The 23110-nt window shown below is 35.2% G+C and overlaps 2 protein-coding genes across 2 annotated transcripts in view; one reads left to right on the top strand and one right to left on the bottom strand.

Moving 5' to 3' along the window:
* Positions 1-23110, top strand: part of ITGA4 (integrin subunit alpha 4) — a 73489-nt gene that overhangs the window by 40832 nt on the left and 9547 nt on the right. Inside the window, exons 16-20 of the mRNA XM_079134550.1 lie at positions 10280-10429; positions 12287-12363; positions 20751-20901; positions 21992-22087; positions 22737-22816. Coding sequence (XP_078990676.1) covers positions 10280-10429; positions 12287-12363; positions 20751-20901; positions 21992-22087; positions 22737-22816 — 554 coding nt within the window. The remainder of the gene's footprint in view (positions 1-10279; positions 10430-12286; positions 12364-20750; positions 20902-21991; positions 22088-22736; positions 22817-23110) is intronic.
* The window catches only part of CERKL (CERK like autophagy regulator), a 139688-nt gene continuing 127013 nt past the window's right edge, over positions 10436-23110 (bottom strand). Inside the window, exon 13 of the mRNA XM_079134557.1 lies at positions 10436-11741. Coding sequence (XP_078990683.1) covers positions 11678-11741 — 64 coding nt within the window. The 3' untranslated portion in view covers positions 10436-11677. The remainder of the gene's footprint in view (positions 11742-23110) is intronic.

Raw genomic sequence — 23110 nt, forward strand, 5'->3', positions numbered from 1 at the left:
TCATTGGAATTTTAATAGGAATTGCATTAAATCTATATAGCACTTTTGGTTGTATGGCCATTTTGATAATATTAATTCTGCCTATCCAATAGCATGGGGTATTTTCCATCTTCTAAGGTCTTTTTCAATTTGTTTAGTGTTCTATAGTATTCATTGCAGAGGTCTTTCAACTCTGCTGTTAGATTGATTCCCAGATGTTTTATTTTTTGAGACTATTGTGAATGAGATAGTTTCCCTAATTTCTCTTTCAGTCAATTCATCACTGATGTATAGGAACACAATTGATTTTGGGGTGTTAATTTTATACCCTGCTGTTTTGCCGAATTCATTTATGAGTTCTAGAAGTTTTCTGGTGCAGTTTTTTTGATCTTCTAAATGTAGAACCATATTGTCTGCAAATAGGGATAGTTCGAGTTCCTCTTTTCCTATTCATATCCCTTTAATTTCTTTCTTCTAATTGCTCTGTCTAAAGTTTCCAGAACTATGTTGAATAGAAGTGGTGAAAGAGGGCATCCCTCTCTTTTTCTAGTTTTTAGAGGGAATGCTTTCAATTTTTATCCATTTGAAATTTTTTTGGCCTTGGGTATAGCATACATAGCTTTTACAATGTTGAGGTATATTCCTACTATGCCTCGTTTTTCTAGTGTTTTGAACATGAATGGATGCTGTATTTTCTCAAGTCCATTTTCTGTATCTATCAAAATAATCATGTGATTCTTGCCTTAAAGTCTATTGATGTGATGAATTACATTTATCGATTTCTGTATGTTGAACCAACATTGCATCCCTGGGATGAACCCCACTTGATCATGGTGTGCTGTCTTTTTAGTATGTTCTTGTATGCAATTTGCCAGTCTTTTATGGAGAATTTTTGCATTTATATTCATCAAATATATTGATCTAAAATTTTCTTTCCTTGATGTGTCTTTGTCTGATTTTAGTACCAGGGTGATACTAGCTTCATAGAATAAATTTGGAAGAGTTCCCTCCTTCTCTATTTAATGGAATAATTTGAGGAGTATTGGTATTAGTTCTTCTTTGAAGGTCCTGTAGAACTTGACTGAGAATCCATCTGGTCCTGGGATTTTCTTTGTTGGTAGACTTTTGATGCCATCTTCAATTTTATTGCTTGAAATTTATCTGTTTAAATTTTCTATGTCCTCCTGGTTCAACTTTGGTAGATCATATGTCTCAAGAAATTTGTCAATGTCTTCAAGATTTTCTATTTTATTAGAGTATAAACTTTCAAAATAGTTTCTGATTATCATCTGTATTTTTTTAGTGTCTGTTGTGATATTTCCTTTTTTCATGGCAAATTTTAATAATTTGAGTTTTTGTTCTCTTTGTTAGATTGGCTAAGGGTTTATCTATTTTTTTAAAGAAGCAACTTTTTGTCAATTTTTTGAATTTTTTTGTTTCAATGAAATTGATTTCAGCTCTGATTTTAATTATTTCCTGTCTTTTGTTTTTGGTATCATTTTGTTCTTCTTTTTCCTAGTGCTTTGAGATGTAATATTAGGTTATTTATTCAGTGACTTTCTATTCTTTTAATGAATAAGCTCAATGCAATGAACTTTCCTCTTAACACTGCCTTCATAGGTCCCAGAGATTTTGATATGTTGTATTGCTATTTCCATTTACCTCTAAGTATTTTTTAATTTCATCCCTGATATCTTCTGCTATCCATTGGTCATTCAATAGCATATTATTTAGTCTCCAGGTGTTAGTGTGCTTTCTATGTTTTATTTTATCATTGATTTCTAATTTAATTTCATTATGATATGATAGAATACAAGGTATTATTATTATTTTTTTTATTTGCTAAGAGTTGCTTTGTGGCCTGAGATGCGGTCTGCTTTTGAGAAGAATCTATAGGCTGCTGAGAAGAAAGTGTCTTCAATCATCGATGAATGAAATATTCTATATATGTCTGTTAAGTCTAAATTATCAGTTATATTCTTAGTTCTATAGCTTCTTTATTTAGTTTTCATTTGGATGATCTATCCAGTGGTGAGAGAGGTGTACTAAAGTCACTCAGTATCATTGTGTTGTAGTCTATTTGATTCTTGAAATTAAGAAGGTTTTTTTTGGTTTTTTTTTTTTTTTTTTTTTTTTTTTGATGTACATAGATGCTTCATTATTTGGGGCATAAATATTTATAATTGTTATGTCTTGTGGCTGTATAGTTCCCCTTAAGTAGTATGAAATATCCTTCTTTGTCACCCTTAGTTAACTTTGTCTTGAAGTCCATCTTATCTGATATGAGGATAGCAACCCCTGTTTCTTTATGAGATCCATGTGAATGATGTTTTTTCCTCTCCTTTTACCTTCAGTCTGTGAATGTCTTTGCCCATGAGTTGAGTTTCATGGAGACAGCATATTGGTGTTTCTTGTTAATCCAATCTGCCAGTCTCTGTCTTTTGATTGAGTTTAGGCCATTTACATTCAACATAACTATTCATAAATTATTTTTATTCCATGTCATTTTGATTTGTTTCTGGTTTTACTTTGAATTTGTTTCTCCTTTGACTGACTATTCTTTTAGTGTATTTCCTCCCTTTGCTGGTTTTCTATTTTTTTTTCTTCATTTCTTCTTCATGAAGTATCTTATTGAGTATGTTTTGTAGTATAGGCTTTCTAGTTGTGAATTCTTTTAACTTTTGTTTATCACTGAAGGTTTTTAGTTCATTGTCAACTCTGGAGCTTAATTTCGCTGAATATAGTGTTGTTGTCTGGCATTCATTTTCTTTGAGAAATTGATAAATATTATTCCAAGACCTCCTAGCTTTGAAGGTTTGGGTTGAGAAATCAGCTGAGATCTGGATTTTTTTTTTCCTTCTTAATGTGACCTGTCATTCTTCTCTGGCAGTCTTTACAATTTTATCCTTATTCTGTATGGTAGGCATTTTCATAATAATGTGCCTCAGCATGGGGCTGTTGTAATTTTGTATATTTGGGGTCTTGTAAGCCTCTTGGATTTGATTTTCGTATTTCATTCTTTTGGTTTTGGAAATTTTCTGGTATTTCATTGACCATTGCACATTCCTTTGATTTGTATCTCCATGCCTTCATCTATCCCAATAAATCTTAAATTTGTTTTTTTCAGGTCATTCCATATTTCTTGGAAGTTCTGTTCATGGTCTCTTAACTTCTCCATGGTCAACTATATTTTCAAAGGTCTATGTTTTGTCTTCATTCATAAAACTTTGTCTTTCACATGATCTAGTCTGTTGGTGATATTTTCCACTGAATCTTTAATTTAGTTTATTGAGTCCTTCATTTCAAATATTTCTGCCTAATTTTTTTCAGAATCTTTCTTTATCGATGTGATCTTTCACTTTCTGTATTTCCTCTCTGATTTCATTCCTTACATTATCCTTTACCTCACAGATCAGTTTAACTATGTACATTCTAAACTCCTTCTCTGACATTTCTTCCACTATGTTGTCAATAGATTGTTATTGGAGTATCTTGGCTTGTTTGGGGCTATTTGTTCCCTTGCTTTTTCATGTTGTTTGTGTGTCTACCCAAATAACTGTATGAATCTGAGGCTGTAGGATTTCTACCCTGTGAACTCATAGTGACCCTGAAGGATTCCAGTCTCTCATGATTTGGGGGAAGACAGAAAATTGCAACAACCGATGCAAGCAATTGCACCAAATGGTTCCTGCTATAATGTCTACTATGTTACTTGTCACAATAAACAGAAATGATATGATCAGTTATTGCCTACAATAAAACAGTAATTTTGCAAAAGCATTTACAATTTTGAATGGTGGACAGGGAAAGAACAGAACTGATTTAGGTTGTGATGATTATGAGGGAGGAGAAGTTAAAAGTAAAAAATTGAAGGAAGGGTGAAAGAGAATAATAGAGATTGGCTGTTAATGGAAGAAAAGAGAAAGATAAGGGAAACAGGAGAGAGAATATATTAAGTAAAAATTTTAAAAATCAAAAAAAAGAGAATCCAAAACAAATATTTAATATACAAACATCCTCATTTTCTAAAAACTGGTTCATGAAAAAGAACTGACTTCAAAAATGATAGAAATGAGGAAAAACATAAATATGTGTACATGTCCATGATCCATTAAGGTCACAATTAAACAGAAAAGAAAAAAATCTTGATGAAAAGTTAAAGAATTATTTTCACTGGAGTTCCAAAGATTCTCAGCTTCTCTTCTTAGCAGTGTTAGGTAGCATTGTCTGCAGCGTGATGCTCCTCTGAATTGCTGGTGTAAGAGAGGTTATCATGTATGTAGAATTTGTCAAGGTGGGTTTTTGGCTTAGGTGGTCTCTAGCTCTTTGCTGAATGCCAGTTGGTCTGGAGATTTTTCATCAGTGCACCTCTAGGGCCCAGCAATTGCCAGTCCACACTGGAAGACTGCACACCAGGGGTTTCTCCTGGGTTCCACTCATGTGGTGGAGAAACCAATTCTTAGTCTACTGTGTTACCTATGGACCACACGTTTCCTGGTCTCAGGTTCAATCTCCAAATTTAATCTCTCCTGTCCTGCCTTTTCAAATTCCTGGTCAGACACATCTCTCCCAGCTGGTCCTGCAAGCATCTGGATTGGAGGGGGAAGGGTAGAGCTGGGAGGGTGTCCATGACCAGTATTCCCTTGCATAAAACTCTCTCCACGTTTGATTTTCTCCTTGTCACTTAGGCACACACTATGTCATGCAATGTGGGTTTGCCAGGCCTGTATTTCAGGCCAAACTCAGGTTTGCCAGGAATTGGCTTCCCCAGCTGTCTGCCCCCATGCTGCAGCTGCCAAATAGTTCCTTCGTCTGTTCTCTGCATGCAGTCAGGAGAGATTGGGCTTCTTTCCCACTCGAGGATAGTATACAGTGCACCTTTCACTTTAGTTGGGCAGTGTCTTTGATCTCTAAACTTACCATACCCAGACCACCTCAGGCCTCCTAAAAATGTGAGTTCCTTTAATTCCCTTATCCCTCCACTTTGGTCATGGACAGACCACCCTGGCTTGTCCCTCTGGCTATGGCAGCAGCTGTGGCCCTGGGGGTTTCTTCTTTATTTTGTTATATCCAACCTCCTAAGTCCCCAATCTGCTTTAAATGTCCAGTTTTAAATTCCATAATGTCCTCTCCCCCACTTTTTTTTTTTCACCTATTTTTCTGAGAATCTTCTATCTGCTTTCTTGGTTTCATGCCACAGAGCAGTCAGGAATGTGACCTTCTCTATTCTGCCATCTTGAAACCTCTACTTTAGTGTTTTATCTATTGAAATTCTCTTCAATTAAACACCACACTCTCCTCTATGAGAAACTGTTTCCATCCATAGTATATGAAAATGAATCTGTCTTTGCTCTATTCAAATGTACTTTATAAGATCTATCACATTTATTTGGACAGGTGATTTTGAAGCTGTTTTAATGAAATCCAAACAACAATTTGCAACAGTGTTTAGGAGTATTAGAACAGACATGGTAGGAGATGTCTCAATGTTTTGGTAGATGATACTTCTTGGTTGATCTTGTTGGAATCTCTGCATTAAAATAGTCACTGAAATTCACAGAAAAGAAAAATGCTACCTTGACGTACCAAGCAACAAGATTGCTTATCTGCAACATTTCCATTAAAGCTAGAAATATTTAGCTAAATTGCTGGTGCAGGAATACCTCTCTCCATCAATATCCTAAGATCCAGTGAACTCAGTGGCCTTAGCATGTTAAGTTAAAACCATGAAGTCAACATGCCTATGTAGTAGATTGGTTTACTCATTTCTTTTCCTTGATTTCTTGATTTTCTAAATTTGTGGTTTCTGAAATGTGAAAGATTGATTTTTTATATGTTTTTAAGCAACTTCTAAAACCCATCTTTTCCATAATTTCAAGGAAATGAATGTATATTTAATTAGTAAATGATGTTTTATTTATATTATTTGCCCTATTTGCTTATATTGTTGAGTGATATATGCACATAGTTTAATGAAGTACTATTTGCCCCAAAGCTGTTATTTTTTAAAATCATAGCACACTATGAATGGAACCATATATAAACACATTTCTGCTGAAAATCTAAGTGCAAACAAACTGTGTAACTACTGATATTATACTGTTTTAGAAGTGAATTGATTATTCTGGAACATTTGAATTTTTTGTCAAATATTAGGTCTTTGAAGCAGGATATTGTCTTTCACATATTTGTGTTCTCCTATTCTTAGAGCTACCACAATTGGTTACAAAGGGAAGAAACTCAATAAATAGTTAACAAATTTGTGGGGTTAGTATTCTTAGTGCTGTTGAAAGAATTCTATAAGGAAAAAATCCAAGATCCAAGAGTATTCTACTGGTATAATGGTTGGGGCATCTGGATCTTTTCTCAGGAAGTTGTAGTGCCTAAAGCCTAACAGTTCTCTACCATCTGAACCAAACTTACCAGATAAACTGGTTAGATTTTCATGTGATGGTTCTGGCTTAGATTCCAACATATACCTTGGTCTCCCCTTCTCCTTCCTCAGCACCACATTGGCACTAGAGGGGCATTTCATGAATACAAATATGGCCATCTTTTTTCTTAAAAATCTTCTATGTAATGGTTTCCCTAACCCTTTTCAAGCATATATTAGGTGACCCTCTTTTCTCTGTGTTTGTGTGTGCACATTAGAATATTTACTTCCAACATATCTGGGTTTATGGGTTATAGACTGAGATGTGCATTCCGACTTTGTTTTGTAGCTCCAGAACTTTTCTTGCATGCAGTAGACCAATGAATATATATTTTCAAATATTGATACCATGACATAATTTTTCATTTAATATTTTATAAATATTTTTGCCCCATCCTTTAAATTCCTTCAGTATATAAACACAGGAGGAGAATAGGGGCCTATAGCTTAGATCTCAAGTTGACCAGAAAGAGATTTCCATGAAAGTAGAGCAAAGAGGCAGACTTTGGATAATTTCAGGCATGTGCTAATTTGCATGCTTGTGGGTGCCCTGTTTTTATGTACTTGTCCATAAAAATGTGGCATGGAATTTCCATTATTTCTAACATAATAACACATGCCTGCCCAAATTAGAAATTTTAAGCAAATCTACATTTTCCCCTCCCAAATACTTTTGTCACTTTAAGACATTTTTGATATTACTATTTTTGTCCTTAGGTGGAGCTGTTAAAGTTAAATAAGTGTGAATATCTGTCAAATACAGTTCTTGCAAGAGTGCACGTACATTTTATATATTGTGAGAAAAGCATAATTAATAGCTAATTAGGATAATGAAAGTAATATACACCAGATGTAGAGAAGACCTTGTGGAAAATTAGTATGAATTAGATAACATGTGATTTGGTCAATGCAAGCTTGTTGAGAAGAATTAAAACAGTGGACATGTGGAGGGACAATCAGTGGCTGTCTAGCTCCTACACCTGGGGAATAATTTAATCAAGTTTGCTATTGTAATACTCAGGGCTTCAAGCTGTTCCATTTTCACAAGTGGATAACTTGGGATTTGGGCCTTGATTTGCAGCATTCCTATATGGTCAAGGCTTCATGTTGAGATGATCACTTATCAAGTAATTTAATAAAAGTATCTCTATGCAGAAGAATGGAAAAGTAATCAGACCTGGAGTACCCTAATTCAGGCTCCAAATCTTTCAGATACCAGTTAATTCATAGAAGTCTAATACTTGCTATTTAATTCATTTTCTATTTAATGTTAACTGGTTGGCAATAGTCCAATTTTCTTATTTCCTCAAAATGTTCAGCAGCATTTCTTATTTTAAGAAACTGAAATTCAGTAATTCCTGAGTTGGCTTATACAGCTACATTTGGAGCATTATATGTGTAATAACTACCATATCTAAGTATTTTACATACATGGTTATTTAATTATCATAGCAATGTGTAGGCATCATTAGCATCATTGTTTCCATTTTCAGATGTGATAACCAAGCCATAGATTAAGAAACTTGCCCAAAATTACAGATGAGTGATGGACTCAAGATTTGAAAATCAGTTTTCTACCTCCAGACTACTTGCTTTTAGCCACTTTGTTTATTGATAAGACAAATGTGAAAAGAAGAAAAATCACATCCTTTTTGTGTATAATTATATAAAGACATGGAATAAATGTAGTCTGTTATGGGGTGTCATCTTTATTAATTTATTTCCTAGATTTTTAATGAAAAGTTACTACAGATGTAAATAACACAATAATCTATGCCCTATATTTTTTCCTATCCATTAGGTGCATTGGAAATAATCTATTTTTATTTGCTTTTAGGCAGTGATATTTAAGCCATATTCCAATCCTGAAATGATTGGACATGTGGACCTGAAATCCTGGTCTGCTGACATTACTCAGTAGGAGATTTGTGAATTACAGTATTATAGGTATACCCTGAGGAACTCAGTCAAGCACAGATGTAGACTTCAAGTGTAGGTTAAGGCAATACATCTAGCCTAGGTGAAAACATTAGTCTTTTTTTTTTTTTTTTTAATGGTTGAGGACTTTGTTGAATCTGTTATTTAAAAAAAGAAACTGTAGGTTGAAATGGGCATATGAAAATTGGAGTCAAACTGTTCTTCAAATGATAATTGTTAGAAAAAAATTAAATTGTTTGTATGAAAGACATTGAACTCTGACTAGTTCTTCAAATTATCTTCCAAGGGTAGTAACAGTTGTAATACCAAGACAAATAAAGACTGCCCAGACTTTTTATACTAGCACCTGTGTTTATGGAATGTATTTGCTGGTTGTGAACTGCCCTCTCAAACTCTGATATCATTTCTACTTTTAATTTTTATCGTGCTTATGATATTTGTTCTAAATATTTGTTACCATGTCTTATTTCAGATAGTTTGTCAATTGAATTGTTATAAATCTTCATGGGTTACTTTATTAGTAAAGTCTTTCTTTATTAGCCTGCCCTCTTAGATAAGGAGAAAAAGAAGTCTGCATTGTTCAATATACTTTGGAGGTTGAGTTTCTGTCTAGAATGGTCTTGGACAAGTGCTAAGAGATGCCATGTCTTATATCTGGATTCTCTATATTTGTTTCCATAGACTGGAGATGCCAGAACACCTTTACTATCTGGTGAAGTGCTTATTTAATCCTGAATGTTATCAAAGTTATACTCTGGTTGATTATTTCACTGTGCATATGTGTGTTAACAATTTTGATAAGTATGTTTAGTGCAGAAGATACTGAAAAATCAACTGAAAGGATAATCATTTTTAAGCTCATGGAAATTATTTTTTAAAAAGAGAACTAATTTCTCTGTGTAGAAATAAAGATTAAAATAAAAGAATTGACAATAAGTTATAATAAAATCAAGAACTGTTTCTTTGGTGGCAGCAGACAATAAATTTTAAAAATCACAAATGATTCACAAATATTTTGGCCACTTATCAATAGGAAGAGGAATAAGAAATGCTGCATAGAAACTAGTAGATATTAAATTTAAAAGAATGCCATACAGAGCAGAATAGATTTTGAATGGTTACAATTATTATATAATTAATAAATATAAATCCCCAAACTCTTTTTTGTGAAGTATGAAAGCACAATAAACCTAAAAATGTATAAGTAATAATGAAATTCAATAAATTGACTAAGATATAAAATTAAATGTACAAAACTAATAACTTTTTAGTAGTCATAATCTGTTAGAAAATGTAACAGGAAAAGGTTCATAATGAATAGCAAAAATAATGTTCAGCATAAATATGTAGTCAGATAAATCAGATTGAATTCAAATGTCACTGAAAGATGTAAAAAGAAAACTTGGTAAAACTGAGTGATATCATTTTGCTACAAGTTTACTATTAGGGTAATGTTAGATGGAATAAATTATTCATTAGAACCTTGAACAATTTACAAAGAGTTTATAAATAAATTATGTTTATATTATTATGCCAAGTTATAAAAAATGCATAGAAAATAGAATGGAAGGAAATATACCCAATACAAAATTTTGCAACTATTATTGGATGGTTTTTGTTTTTCATTTTATACTTTCTGTGTTTCTCGTAAGAAACATGAATGCTTCCATTGTGGAAAATATAGACACGTTCTATTTTTGTGTGTGATACTGGGAACTGAAGCCTGGAACACACTAGGCAAGGGCTCTAACCAGAATCTCATTCCCAGCCCCTATGTTCCAGTGTTTTTTAAGCAATTTAGATGGAAGATAAGGGTCTGTTTTGACTTCCACATGTTGTTTTTGGTCTTATGCAGGATAGAAGTTTTATACATATTTTTATTTCATGGCTATTTTTATTATTGATTCTCATGGTTTTTAATTTCCTTAGAAAGATGTGCGGGACATCCTCACCCCGATTCAAATTGAAGCTGCTTATCACCTTGGGCGTCATGTTATCAGCAAGCGCAGTACTGAGGAATTCCCACCACTTCAGCCAATTCTTCAGCAGAAGAAAGAAAAGGACCTGATTAAAAAGATGGTAGGGATATTTTTCTTTGTTTAAAATTCTGGGTGACATAATTGAAGAAGTTTTTTAAGTGGCATAATTCTGAAGCAATGATCTGGAAGTCTGAATTCTTTTTACAAAGTAGATTTATGGTGTGTCTTGTTTTCCATGTTTATTTTCTTATATTCTCTTCAGGACATTGAACTGAATAAATATGCACTTAGGCACAGCAGTAGTTTCCCCTATATGTAAAATGTAAGTTTTCTCCCCTCCATGCCTTGCCAATGAAGAAAATACATTACTAGAGAGGAACCCTAATGGAAGTTAAGTTGCAGTCCCGAGTTGGTTATTCCGTGTCTTCTGTGTATTCATTTTCTGTCACATTCTCTCTCTTGCTGTGTTGTTCTCATTCTCCCTACCCATGGAGTCCCTCTGTCTACTTAGTCCAATTCCTTTGCTGACTTTTATTCATTTAAAAACACAAATTTGTTACGCAACAATTTCTCCTTTTAGATTTTCATTACCTGCTTTTTAGCCACATCCCAAGAGCATCTGTATTTTAAGATGGATTCTGATTTGAATTAGTAAAACAGTTTTTTCTAAGTTGTCGAAAAATATTTCAGTTACATTGACGATGCATTTATACTCAGGAATACTGTTGTTCAGACATTCACTGCCCAACAGCACAAAGACATTGTCAACAGGATGTATTTGGGCATGATAATAGCATTCACTGAAACACTCACTAGTGGAAGTCAGAATGTAAAAGATGACAGGGACATTTAAAGGTGTAGTTTATATCCTATCCAGAGAAAATTGTCCTAAGCTACTTTATAGATACTCAAGCTTATAATCACCACTGTCTAAAATACTAGATCAAATGAAGATACTAATTTAGGAACAAATTTTCTCCTTATTCACATGAAAATATTTATGGAAGTTAGTTTTTTCCTCTCACTCTTCTATTGAACTTCAATATTTTGTATCAACTAATTTTAAATATCTTTAATAATGAAAATATCAATGTTGTAAGCATACAAACCAAAACCAATTTGTAGTTTTATTAATCTCCACTTTGGTTCTTAGAACATCTTGCTTTACAAATAGGAGTTGCAGGAAAACATCACATGTACTTAACCATTTAAAGGAAGATTTATACTTCGACTACCCCTCACCTCCCCTCCACCAGCCCCACGTAGACAGTCTGTGTTCTGGCTGACCATTGAACAGTCCTGCTTCCTAAGTCTGGTTCATTCTCTGGCTTTCCAGATTTACCATTTTCTACATCTCTCTGTCTTTCACCCATTTCTGATATTTTCCTTTCTTCCGATGCACCTTATAGTATCTGTGGATCATATGAAAATGTTCATAGTTAAATAAATTCTGGAACCCTTACTACAGAGTACTGTTTAATTTTGTTCAATGTTTCCTCAAAGTAAAATGTCTTAATTTCTCTATTTAGCTATTTTCAGTGCATATAAAATCACTGTCCTGCCATCTGCCAGAATTAAGTGGGTGTCATGCTTATGTGTAATAAGGGGGATCAAAATACAGCACCAAAAAATGGAAAGAAAACTGAGGAAGAACATCTTGGCAGCTAATTTTCCCCAGTTATCTGTCTAGTGCCTTTAATATTTCCCAAACCTTATTTCACTTAACAAGTTTAGGCTTTAAAATCTACCTCTGGAAGAACTAAGTTCCTTTATCCCTGCAATGGTCGTTTGCATCTACTGACTCTCAGACTGAACTCTTAGGGATAAAAGAGAAAGTTATCAATTGATGTATTAAATTTGTTTGCCTTATGTATCATAGATGCCTTATTCTTAACTGCATGCAGATATATCTACTGATGGAACTAAAATTAAAAATGTTGTCAAATTTTATTTCCAGATAAACTTTGCAAGGTTTTGTGCCTATGAAAATTGTTCTGCTGACTTACAGGTTTCTGCAAAAATTGGATTTTTGAAGTAAGTTTAACATTTTCTCTGTTTTTCATTAAGAGGGTACAATAGGTACGTGCATATCGGTTTTAAAGTGAAAGGGATTAATCCTTGAGAACTAGCATCATTTAAATATCTATGAAGGAACAATGTCCTACTGAAAGACATTAAATAATCTGTATGTCATTCAAGGGTTACCTTTTCTCAAAGAATGAGAATACATTAGCGCTAAGGCTTTACAAAGCATGTTTTAATGTTTTGTTGATAACTTTGAATACATTTCAGGATTTAATTGTGCCTTGGAATATTATCATATTTTGTAGGTATGTTTTAACATTCATAAATACCTATTAATAGGGTTTTGGGTGCAAAACAGGGTTTTGCTACATAATGCTTAGTTGTTTTTCACTTGAAAAACTGGTCTCACTTTTCAAACTTTTATAGAAAACAATATATACACAATAAATTCAAAAAGGAACAACCAACTTGGATCTCCTAAGTTCATAGAAGGGGAACTGGTAAAAAGAAAATGCATGTAACGTGCTTAGAACCACATCTCACACGTAATTCCAAAATTTGTTGCTGGTGTTATTTTATAATAAAAAATGAACTACTGAAGTCTTATATCATGTCTATAGCTCTGTATTCAAGTTGTTTTGCACATCAGAGGGAAGATGTGAAAATGAAGACCAGAGAGGGAGTGAATCCACACCTTAAGTTGAGGGTTGATTGTACATGGAACATAAAAGGGGAAGGGGATGGAGGGATAATGCAGCAGGAAAATGATAAATTATTTTTTGGAGGTTGGGATATAAAAGAAGTAGTCCAGTTTGAGATGGGTTGAATTTGGGGAGACTTCTGTATGCAACTGTCCACTTAAAATCTATGTCAGGATCACATATGGGAATTTCTCTACATATTGGTAATTTATGAGATTGCCCAGCAGTGAATCTTAAAGAGGAACAAACTAAGGATCAAGTCTTGGACTGCAATTTTATTTAAAGAGGCTAAAAAGAATAGGAACCCCTGTCAGAGACTGAACAGGGATCTTCAGAGAACTAACAGGAAAACCATGTCTGTGGTCAAATAACCAATGGCGACTGTGAAAAGGTGGATTTAAGATTGCAGTGTCAGTCAGAGATCAAATAGCATGACTTCGAGGGGTCACAGGAGTCAGCATCTGAAAGGTGGGATAAAAAGGGATCTCTGGAAATTTTTAAGATAAAAAAATCTCAGTGCATTGGTAGCCAAATGAGAGTTCCTGATGAAGTAGGCTCAGCTGAAGAATTTTTGTGTGTTAATGTTTTTATGTTTTTTACTTAATCATGGAGAGGGTCAAAGAATAAATTGGAGAAGAACTTCGACTTAGAGCCCGGGGGGGGGGGGGGGGGGGGGGTGCTTTTCAGACTCTGCTGGAGTCCTCTCGGAAGCATGGGCAGTTCTTCACTTCCTCTTCTCAATGCCTTTTCCTCCCGTCTTCGGGCTACTGTCCTGCTCCCCTTCTCCTCCTTGTCTAGCCCTTCTTTTCTCAGTTTTTTTGGAGGCTCTTTGGCTTTTATCTCCCCGAGGGACCTCCTTCTCAGGTTGATGCTGTTGGCATGGTCCTCGGGCTTAGGAAGTGGTACCAGTGCTGGTGTGAATAGCTGGCACCAGGATTTCTGCATCCATTAGGAAAGTTACAAGCTATTTCTGTTTGATAAATGATAAATGATTTGAGGAACTTTCAAATGAAAACTCTTCTAATTAAGTTTTTAGAATCACAGTGAAAGCTTCTGACAAACTGCTTTGCATTTTTAGTAAATTATACTTGATCAAACCAAAATATGCCTCTCCCACTTCAGTGTCCTCTGTCCCTTCTCAGTAACAGTAGGCAAACTGAGACCATATGTTCTACCCATCTCCTGGCTGTAACTCCACTCGCATAAATGGTGTTTATGTGCCCCAGATCGATAAAGCTGTTTTAGGTGAATGTATTTACTCGGTAAAGAACATGCGTTTCTTAAGTCTATAATAATAAACTGCCAACAGTACACTAAACAGTGCTTACGAACGACGTCTCATCTTTTCATTAAGTTGAGGCTTCCTCCTGTGTGTCTAAACTCTCAGGATGACAACCCACATTCAAATGGATTTTCACTGTAAAATAATGATGAACAAATAAGACTTGATGAAGATTACGAACATAATAGCAGATATTAGCCGTTACATAGGCAGTTTAAAATCAAATCTTTCATATAGATTACTGATATAAAGGACAGTACTGCTCTTCTGTAGTTCTGTCGTGCATCTAGGGTAAACGATGCCGACTTTCCCTAAATGATTGCTTTCATATTCATTGAGAATGCTTTTAACTGCAAGTTAACAGAATACCTGACTGATAGTGACTTAAACAATAAGGAAATTTATTTTATATAATAAGCAGTCTTCAGAATGGAGATAGTTGCAGGTTTGGCAGGTAGCTACCAGAGACTGGACATGGATGGTTATCTTTCCTGTTGTGATTTTTTTCCTCATGATTGCAAAACGTATGCAGCGGCACAGAGGTTCCCAGAAAGAAGAAAAGGTGCAAGAACAAAAGTGCTTTTTTTCTTCTTGAGGCTTTCTTCCCAGGAAGGGAAGTGCCTTGTCAGACGTTTTCTGATAACCAGACCCCTTCATCATATGCTTTCCCCAGAATTTATCATGATGGAAGGAAAATGCTATCATCTTGGCCATATTGGGTCAGCCATGATGCATTCCCTGAAGCTGAACTCGAGGCTGTTTTCTGTACTGTCGAGGGAATGCTATCTACTACCTGAATAATCTAGGGTCTATTAGCTGCAATACAGAAAATCATTGTTGGGTAGACCATAAGCAATGAGTAGCACCTGTCACCTTAGCACCTAAAAAAGCAACTGGTACAAAATTATCCTTTTAAAATAGAGATGGTAGAGAAACATGCCTCACTGACATCACAAAATCTTGACAGGAGTAATCGTGTGCTTTATCACTAAAACAAGCTAATTGCTAGTCCAGTCATCTAAGTTCTTCTGCTGTCCTCCCCTGGACCTCAGAGAGTTTAACCTTTACTCACTAAAATCTTCTTAAATGCCAATTAACTGATTTATTCTGGTAGGCAAGAATTTTTTAGTATTTTCTTTTTTCTTCATGTTAATAGTAAAGCCAAACAAAGGATAAAATTTCATTTAGGACTATGAGCCCCTGCTGCAGGCTACTTGGTTAAATGAATGCATTTGACAAAGCAAAGCGTGTGTGATATCAGTTTACATCATATTTTGTTCTAGCATCTTGATTAAAAATGAGTTAGCGCTGAAGCCCTAATTCATTTTATCAAGGCAAAGTATATTTATTATAGTTAGACATAGAAACACTTCCTACAAAATAAAACTATATCATTCACTTGGGAAAAACATAAAGCCGGATGCTGCAGTATATCATTTTTCTATTTTCCTCTTTCACTTATTAAGTTATGATTCTATATGCACACAGTGCCTTGATTTGTGTAAGTTATGTGGACTCTAGGCTGCTTTGTAAATTTCAGGTCTGCATTATGCATGTTTTAATGAAGAATGAACTATGAGTCCCAAGGACAGCTCTGGTTCTGTCTTGTCTCACTTCCAGATGTGCACCTGGTCCTTTATTGTGTCTCACATAGAAAGCTGGTGGACATCTTTCCTGTGGCATCTTGTTAATGAATCAAGATACAGTAAGATGGACGTTTTTAAAAAGTAGAACTGTAATTATGGTAATCTGGCCGAATTGCTTAAAAATGGAAAATAAGCCACTTCTCACTGCTGAAACGTGAATGTGTGTCTCGCTCTAATCTGCTGTTGTCTTGGAACCTGGCTGCTTATGCAGTGCTTTCACCTTCTGTTGCTTGTCGAAGTGCCAGCTTCTTTCCCAGAGGTGTTCAGTGACTAATGCTTTGGTGACAAGCCAGAATATTTTATAAACGTCTATTTCTAGGCAGCTCTTCTACGAGTCTTAATTAGACTTTAATGTCAAGTTGAAGTTCATTTTTAGAACCTCTTAGGTTCCATCAGTTGTAACACGTTTTCGGGACAGTAGGGGGATATAGCAAGACTGGGTTCCCATTCACCTCCCGCCTCCTGTTCAACACGCACCACCAAGCAGACATGCACCGACTTAACCCAAAGGCTGTGACTAGAATGAGTAAGTCACAGCCACTGCCCATGTATTGGAGAGCACATCATCATTCCATCAATTCTTCCTCCCTGAAGTGGCAGCCAGGATCAGGATTACTGCTTTATTCATTTTTCCACATTCTTCAACAGAATCCAGCTTCTCAAACCCAAGGATCAGAAGCTAGAGGTGGTACCCACAGAAGTGCTCTTCTTTCCTTTCTCTTCCATTTAGAGTACTGTGGAGTTAAAAAGACCAGGCATCCCTTTCTCTAAAGCTGCATGACTTCTAAGGGCAAATCACTGCCTTACTGTCAGAATAATACAGAGTAGATTTCAATTACATGTGGTAATATTATGTTGTATTCGACTTTAAGTTCTCATCAGTTAGATTGCTCTATAGCAGAAGCCCTCCTCACATTTTAGGCTTTGGGGGACTGAGATCTCAGTCTCTGTCACTCAGTTGTTATTGAAGTACAAGAGCAGAATATGGCTGTGTTCCAAGAAAATTTTATTTATAAAACTAGGTAGAGCTATGAATTTGGCCTTCTGGCAGCAGTTTGTAGACCCCCCTACTCTGATACGTTTGTTTTTTGTCTGATGATTATACAAGATATCTTTGTATTTTGTTATGTTAAAACAGTTCCTTCTAAATATATATTTTGCTTAAGTCTAATTTGTTAGTGTCATATAAGCTGGTTGTCAAACCCAGATGTAGAGATTTTAAAGAATTAATCCTGGTTTTAAAAAACAAAACATTTTTCTTGTTTGTTTGTCTTTTAATCTGCTCCTAGACAGACAAATATACAGAAAGGAAGGGAGAGGAGGAGATACACCCAATAGAACTATATACGTGTATTTACCAAAAGATAACAATTTCGAATTGGAAATTGGTGAAATTCTCATGGATAACTGAATGAGTAAATATAGTGTGGCATCTTTGTAAGATGGAAGTATATACCAATGAGAATAAGCAATTTGTAATTACAAGTATCAATATAAGTTAATCTTACAAAATTTTGAGTTAAAAAAGGAACTTTGGAAGGTGTAGAGGAAAAGGGAGTGAAAGGGGGTGGAGGACAGAAAGATAGTAGAATGAGACAGTATTACCCTACATGTATGTATGATTACATGAATGGTGTGAATCTACATTGTGCACAACCATAGAAATGAAAAGTTGTACCCCATTTGTGTACAGTGAATCAAAATGCAGTCTGTAAAACTAAAAAAGATTTTAATAATAACAAAAGCCACATACAAAAGAACAGATACACAGAGAAAGGATTGCTCAGATAAAATTTATATGAAATATAAAAAATGGCCAACCCCAGTTTTACTACCAAAAATGAATTCTGTGGGTTGGGGCAGTGACTGAGAGGAAGGGGACACACAGAATTTTTCCTGTGTAGCTTATACATTTTTTTGATCTGGGTACCAGTCTTGTGCATGTATTCAAGTTTATAAAAAACCTATAGACTTAGGCTATGTCTTTTCTCTACACACATACTTTAACAAATTAAGTTTGAAATAGGAGAAAATCAGAATAAGAGGGGAATAACTTTGAAGTATTAAATGAACTGTTCAGTTTCTTAGAGGTATATTTTTTAGCATTACAGAAGTGGGGGGAAATGTCCAAAATTATAATTTTGTTTACACCTTCTCCAGTTCATGAGAATGAATAATTCTGAATAATTTCTAGTAGTGGTTTTGCCAGGGTCACATATTGATGTCACTAATTTGGTCATTTCAGTAGGTTTATTAGCAGTAATGAAATGTAAGGTTATGGGGTGGGGCACAGATCACATGCATGTGGTAGTGCTAGATTTACTTTCTTATCTTAGCAAATCATTTGAAATTTGTGTACCTCACAGAACAGATAAACATGACTACCCAGCTATAATTTGGTAAAATTTATATTGTTACATAAACTTAAAAGTCATTAACTTATCCAGTAATTTCCTGTTTGTTTCTTTTTAACATGTCCCCTGAGTGGACCCAACCCATTTGTATGTTCAATGCTTGCATCTGTGCCCATGTGTATTACACACTGTGTTTCTAGGCTCAGAAACTGTGATAATCATGAACCAGTTTCTCGCCTTCAAGAAAACAGTCCAGTGGTGAGGGGAACCAGACAGAGATTTGACATTGTAATGATACTTTGTTATAAAGGCACCCAGGATGCCTTCAGGTGTGTGTGGGGGGCAGGGACAGCATCACCTTGCACCTGCTAGGAGAAAGTACAGCAGGGTGCAGCTGGAGGAACTTCTTAATGTCATTGGTGTGGAAGCTGAATCTTGAACAAGTACATGTTCTCCAGGTGCATGAAAAGAAGAAGGTGTTAAAGGCAGAGAGAAAGAGCATGAAGCAAGATACAGGCATCTTGTTGGGTCTGGACCTGCTTGGAGGTTAATATAACCAAAGCAAAGAAATGAATTGCACAGTGGAGAGTGAGGCAAGGCCAGATCTTGAAGGCTTCACATGTCAAGCCAAGGAGTTGAGACTCCTCTTAAAAGCACTTAGGCTACTCCACATGCATTGTCTGGTTTGCTTTGTTGAAAAATGACCCTCTGACAGTATGACAATTGCATTCGAGAAGAGAAGGATTTGAAACAGAGAAATCAATTAGGGGTATAATCCAGATTAACTCAGGTTAAATCATGACATTTTTCAGACTTTATTTTGAAAAAAGATCTTTGGAAGAGCCAACCTAAATAATCAGAGTAATAGAAAAGCAAAGAACAAGATCTCTTTACTGTTTCCAGGCAAAAGTCATTACCTTTCCTGCTGACCCAGAACCCTTTGTTCATAACTTTTCCATATATTTATATTTGTTTATGCTTATGTACAAATAGGTCTTTTGCTGTATCAGCTCATGAGTGAGTGAAATGTGTTTTAACTGTTTGTTTTAGACAACATCAAACAAGACACATGATTTATTATAGAGGAACTTTCAATTATAGTCAGTCATTCATGCATCTTCAAGTAATACATAAAAGCAAAAATTTTGAAACATGTTCTTATCCTTATATAGTCTTTGTCTTTAATCATTTCACAAGCAACTAACAAGTGCTGTGCTGTGTTTAATATTTCCATGAGTAGTTTTTTCAAATATTATCTATATAAACATTGACCAAAATGGTACAATTTTAACATCATAGAAGAAACTTCAAATTTCTAAAATTCTAGATGAATATTTTCCTGTTTTACTATTATGAATATGTTCACCTGATTATTTACTGTGGGTCAGATCCTTCTCTATTTTGAACTAATTTTTCTAATTTTTAAATTACTAGATAAGAATTTGCTGTCTTTGGGGAAAGCTTATAAAATCATAACATGCTGTAACCATAATTTTCCTTTGCATTAAGCCATTCCCTCTCTCTGGGAAAGAAAATGGGCTGGGATAAAAACTTGTAGTTGCTTTGAGATTTTAGAACATTCTACTTATGACTTTTGAATAAGTTCCTTAACCCTAAAGTTTCTCATATTTAAACTATTCTGAAGATTTCATGGAATGTGCAAGACCTGTATATTCACTGAATAGTAAATTTTACTGATGGGGTGGCCAACACTTAGAAATGCTGGATGACACCCAGTCCAAAGAACTGGTGTAGTGCCAGAATTTGAATTTATATGTCTGGACTTAGAGCAGTCTTCTCTTCATAATTCTTAGGATGGTGGAGTGTTCCTGCAATTTTATTTCTAATTTGGCCTGGTTACTATAGAGGCGATTGACAATCCTACCTCAGAAATGAATTCTAGCCCAATAGGTTTCAGTGACATGCCTCTGCTGGGCACAGCATTTCTTGCTATGCCTCCTCACTTCTTCCCAAACATTCCCTCCGCTTTCTCATTCTCCTTTTCTACCTATTCTTCCTTTTTCTTAAACTTTTGGTTTGGGCAGCAGCTAGTTCAACATCTGTCCATAGATGGAAAGAAAAGTAAAATGTGCTTTGCTTTTGAAAACTTTGCGAAATAATGATGAATATATTAAAATTGTTGAAGATGTTAGGCAGAAAAATAAACCATAAAGACTATTTCATTGTAATTAAGAAGTAAACTTTTCTTTGTTAATAGGCAACTATATTTGAAACTTATTTATTTGAAACTTGAGGAATTGAATTCCTTTTAATATGGATTTAAGCCTGCTTATGAGGTCATTCCCATGTTTGGTATTTTTTTCTACATTAATATTGTACAGCATAAATATCATAGACTTATGAATATGAAATCTTTATAAATAAGAACTAAAGAATATTACTTACTTTTTAGGCCTTATGAAAATAAAACCTATCTTGCTGTTGGGGGTATGAAGACGTTAATGTTGAATGTGTCCTTGTTTAATGCTGGAGATGATGCTTATGAGACCACCCTGCATATCAAGCTACCCACAGGTCTTTACTTCATTAAGATTTTAGAACTGGTAAGTACTAAAAATCACAAGAGCACAATACACATTTATTTTATTTTTTTAGAAAGTGGTATTACTCATCCCATAATTTTTAATATTTAGACTTATCACACAGACTCTCAGTCATTCTGGAACCTCCTCCCTGCCTGCCCTTGATCCAAAAGGCAAGTTCTTTGGTATCTAAGTCCAAAGGCATCAGCTTCCAGCCCCCCAGTGCTATGGGAAAGGGCAAGTAAGGCCCTGTGACTGTTCCTCATTTGGGGTCCTTGCATGAGCAATACTGGTCCTCCATGCTAGGCACCCAGAGTTACTGCTCTTTGTTTTAAGTTCGTGCTCTCTGCCTGCTTCCCAAAGGACTTCTAATATGTCAGAAGCAGCAGTCCTCCACAGATTCTGAATTCCTGCTGTCAAGTCAGGTTTTAGGCAAGTTTTTCTTTTCCCATGAGAATTTAGAGTACTTGGAGACCTTTCCTTACTGCTGTGCCTCCATCAATGGCACTTAAGCCCATCAGTGAGATAATAATAAAGTTGAGTTTCAGAGAAAACTTCAATCGCTCTCTCCTGATTTCTCTAACCTTCAGCAAATTTACCTGCATCATATCCAAGGACCACCTCTTCACACCAACTGCTTTTGAGACAGGCCTTTGACCTCTCATAAATATCTATTAACCCCTTTCTCTAGGGCTTTGGAAATTTATTTCAAAAGATAGTGGGAAAACTCCAGGTATTCAGGGAATATTGTGATTAAGTACCTTCAACATTTTCACATACCAGACAGACACATGGACCTTTTGAATCCCTTTCATTCTGATTGTTCAAGGAATTAGACTTCAGATTAAATAGGAAATATACCAGAGTGAATGAAAACTACAGGACTAGAAGTTTTTTATGGAGAATTTATATGAATATTAGGATACATACACATGTACTTAACACCATTTATTTACATTTCTATTTATCCCCCGAGTAAACAGAAAATTGTTTCCTAGGAAAGTAAATACTCCTAGGATGACTTGCTTTTCAAAAACCATCCCTAAACATATGTTATAAATTTCTTATTCCCTGCCTACCTGAACCAGTCATTTCTTTTTCTCCCTTTTAGGAGGAAAAGCAAATAAACTGTGAAGTAACAGATAATTCTGGCATAGTGAAACTTGATTGCAGCCTTGGTTATATATATGTAGATCATCTCTCACGGGTAAGCGTGTAGCATTCATGGTTTCTGTTTAGTAACATGAATTTGTATTTTTCTATTCTATTATGTTGCATAACGTGTGTGTATATATTTTTATTTTTTATTTTTTTGTATGTAGGGTAGGTAGCTAAATGATGCAATGAAAGCAAAACCAACCAGACCTGAGATCTTTGAGCTTTGTGTTTATATTCTTGGCACTGTTCACTGTTTAGAAAGGGGAGGGGCACATGTTTATGTCTGGATGGGCAAGTGAATGTGTCAATCAGTATTCTGCTCCCCCAGCTCCCCCTTCCCCAACACTCCCCCCACCCACCCCAGGTGGCCCTGTCTGCCAGGCATGTTACCTCTGCTATATGAAAAGGTGTTTTTTGGCAAGAGTCCTCACTCAAGTTGTTAAAGCATTTCTAATTTTGTCCGTCTGGACCTGCCTGTCTTTACGTTCAAAGTCGGCTTTGTTTCTGAACGTCACTTGTAGAAATGCTAGGACTTGAAAATTGCCATAAAACTAACAGTTTCCCTCTATCTTACTTCCAAGTGAGCGTAGTTTCAAGTCTCCCATAAAAAATAAAGTACTAAGAAAAATACATTCAGATGACAAAAAAATGTATTTTGCATTACTTAAAAATGGCCCTTTCCTGTGTATATTTTGCAGATAGATATTAGCTTTCTCCTGGATGTGAGCTCACTTAACAGAGCAGAAGAGGACCTCAGCATCACAGTGCATGCCTCCTGGTATGTTTCATTATAAAAAAAAAAAAAATAAAGTAAAATAAAATTGGCTAGAAGAAATGTACCCTATATATTGAGAGAGGTTTTAGGGGAACCATGGATCTGTGTTCCATTAATTGTAGAACAATGCTTCTCTTACATGCTTTGTTTTTAAAAGCAAACAAAAACCCCTCTAGGATTAGAAGCAAATGATAGCAGCTTAAATAATGAGAGAAAAGTTCTACCAACTCTATGCTAAATTTCTTTTTTTACTACCACGTTTGCTTTTTCCCCAAAAAGCACTAGTTAAACCTCTAA

This window comes from Sciurus vulgaris, assembly GCF_902686455.1.
Source record: "Sciurus vulgaris genome assembly, chromosome: 3".
Classification (NCBI taxonomy): domain Eukaryota; kingdom Metazoa; phylum Chordata; class Mammalia; order Rodentia; family Sciuridae; genus Sciurus; species Sciurus vulgaris.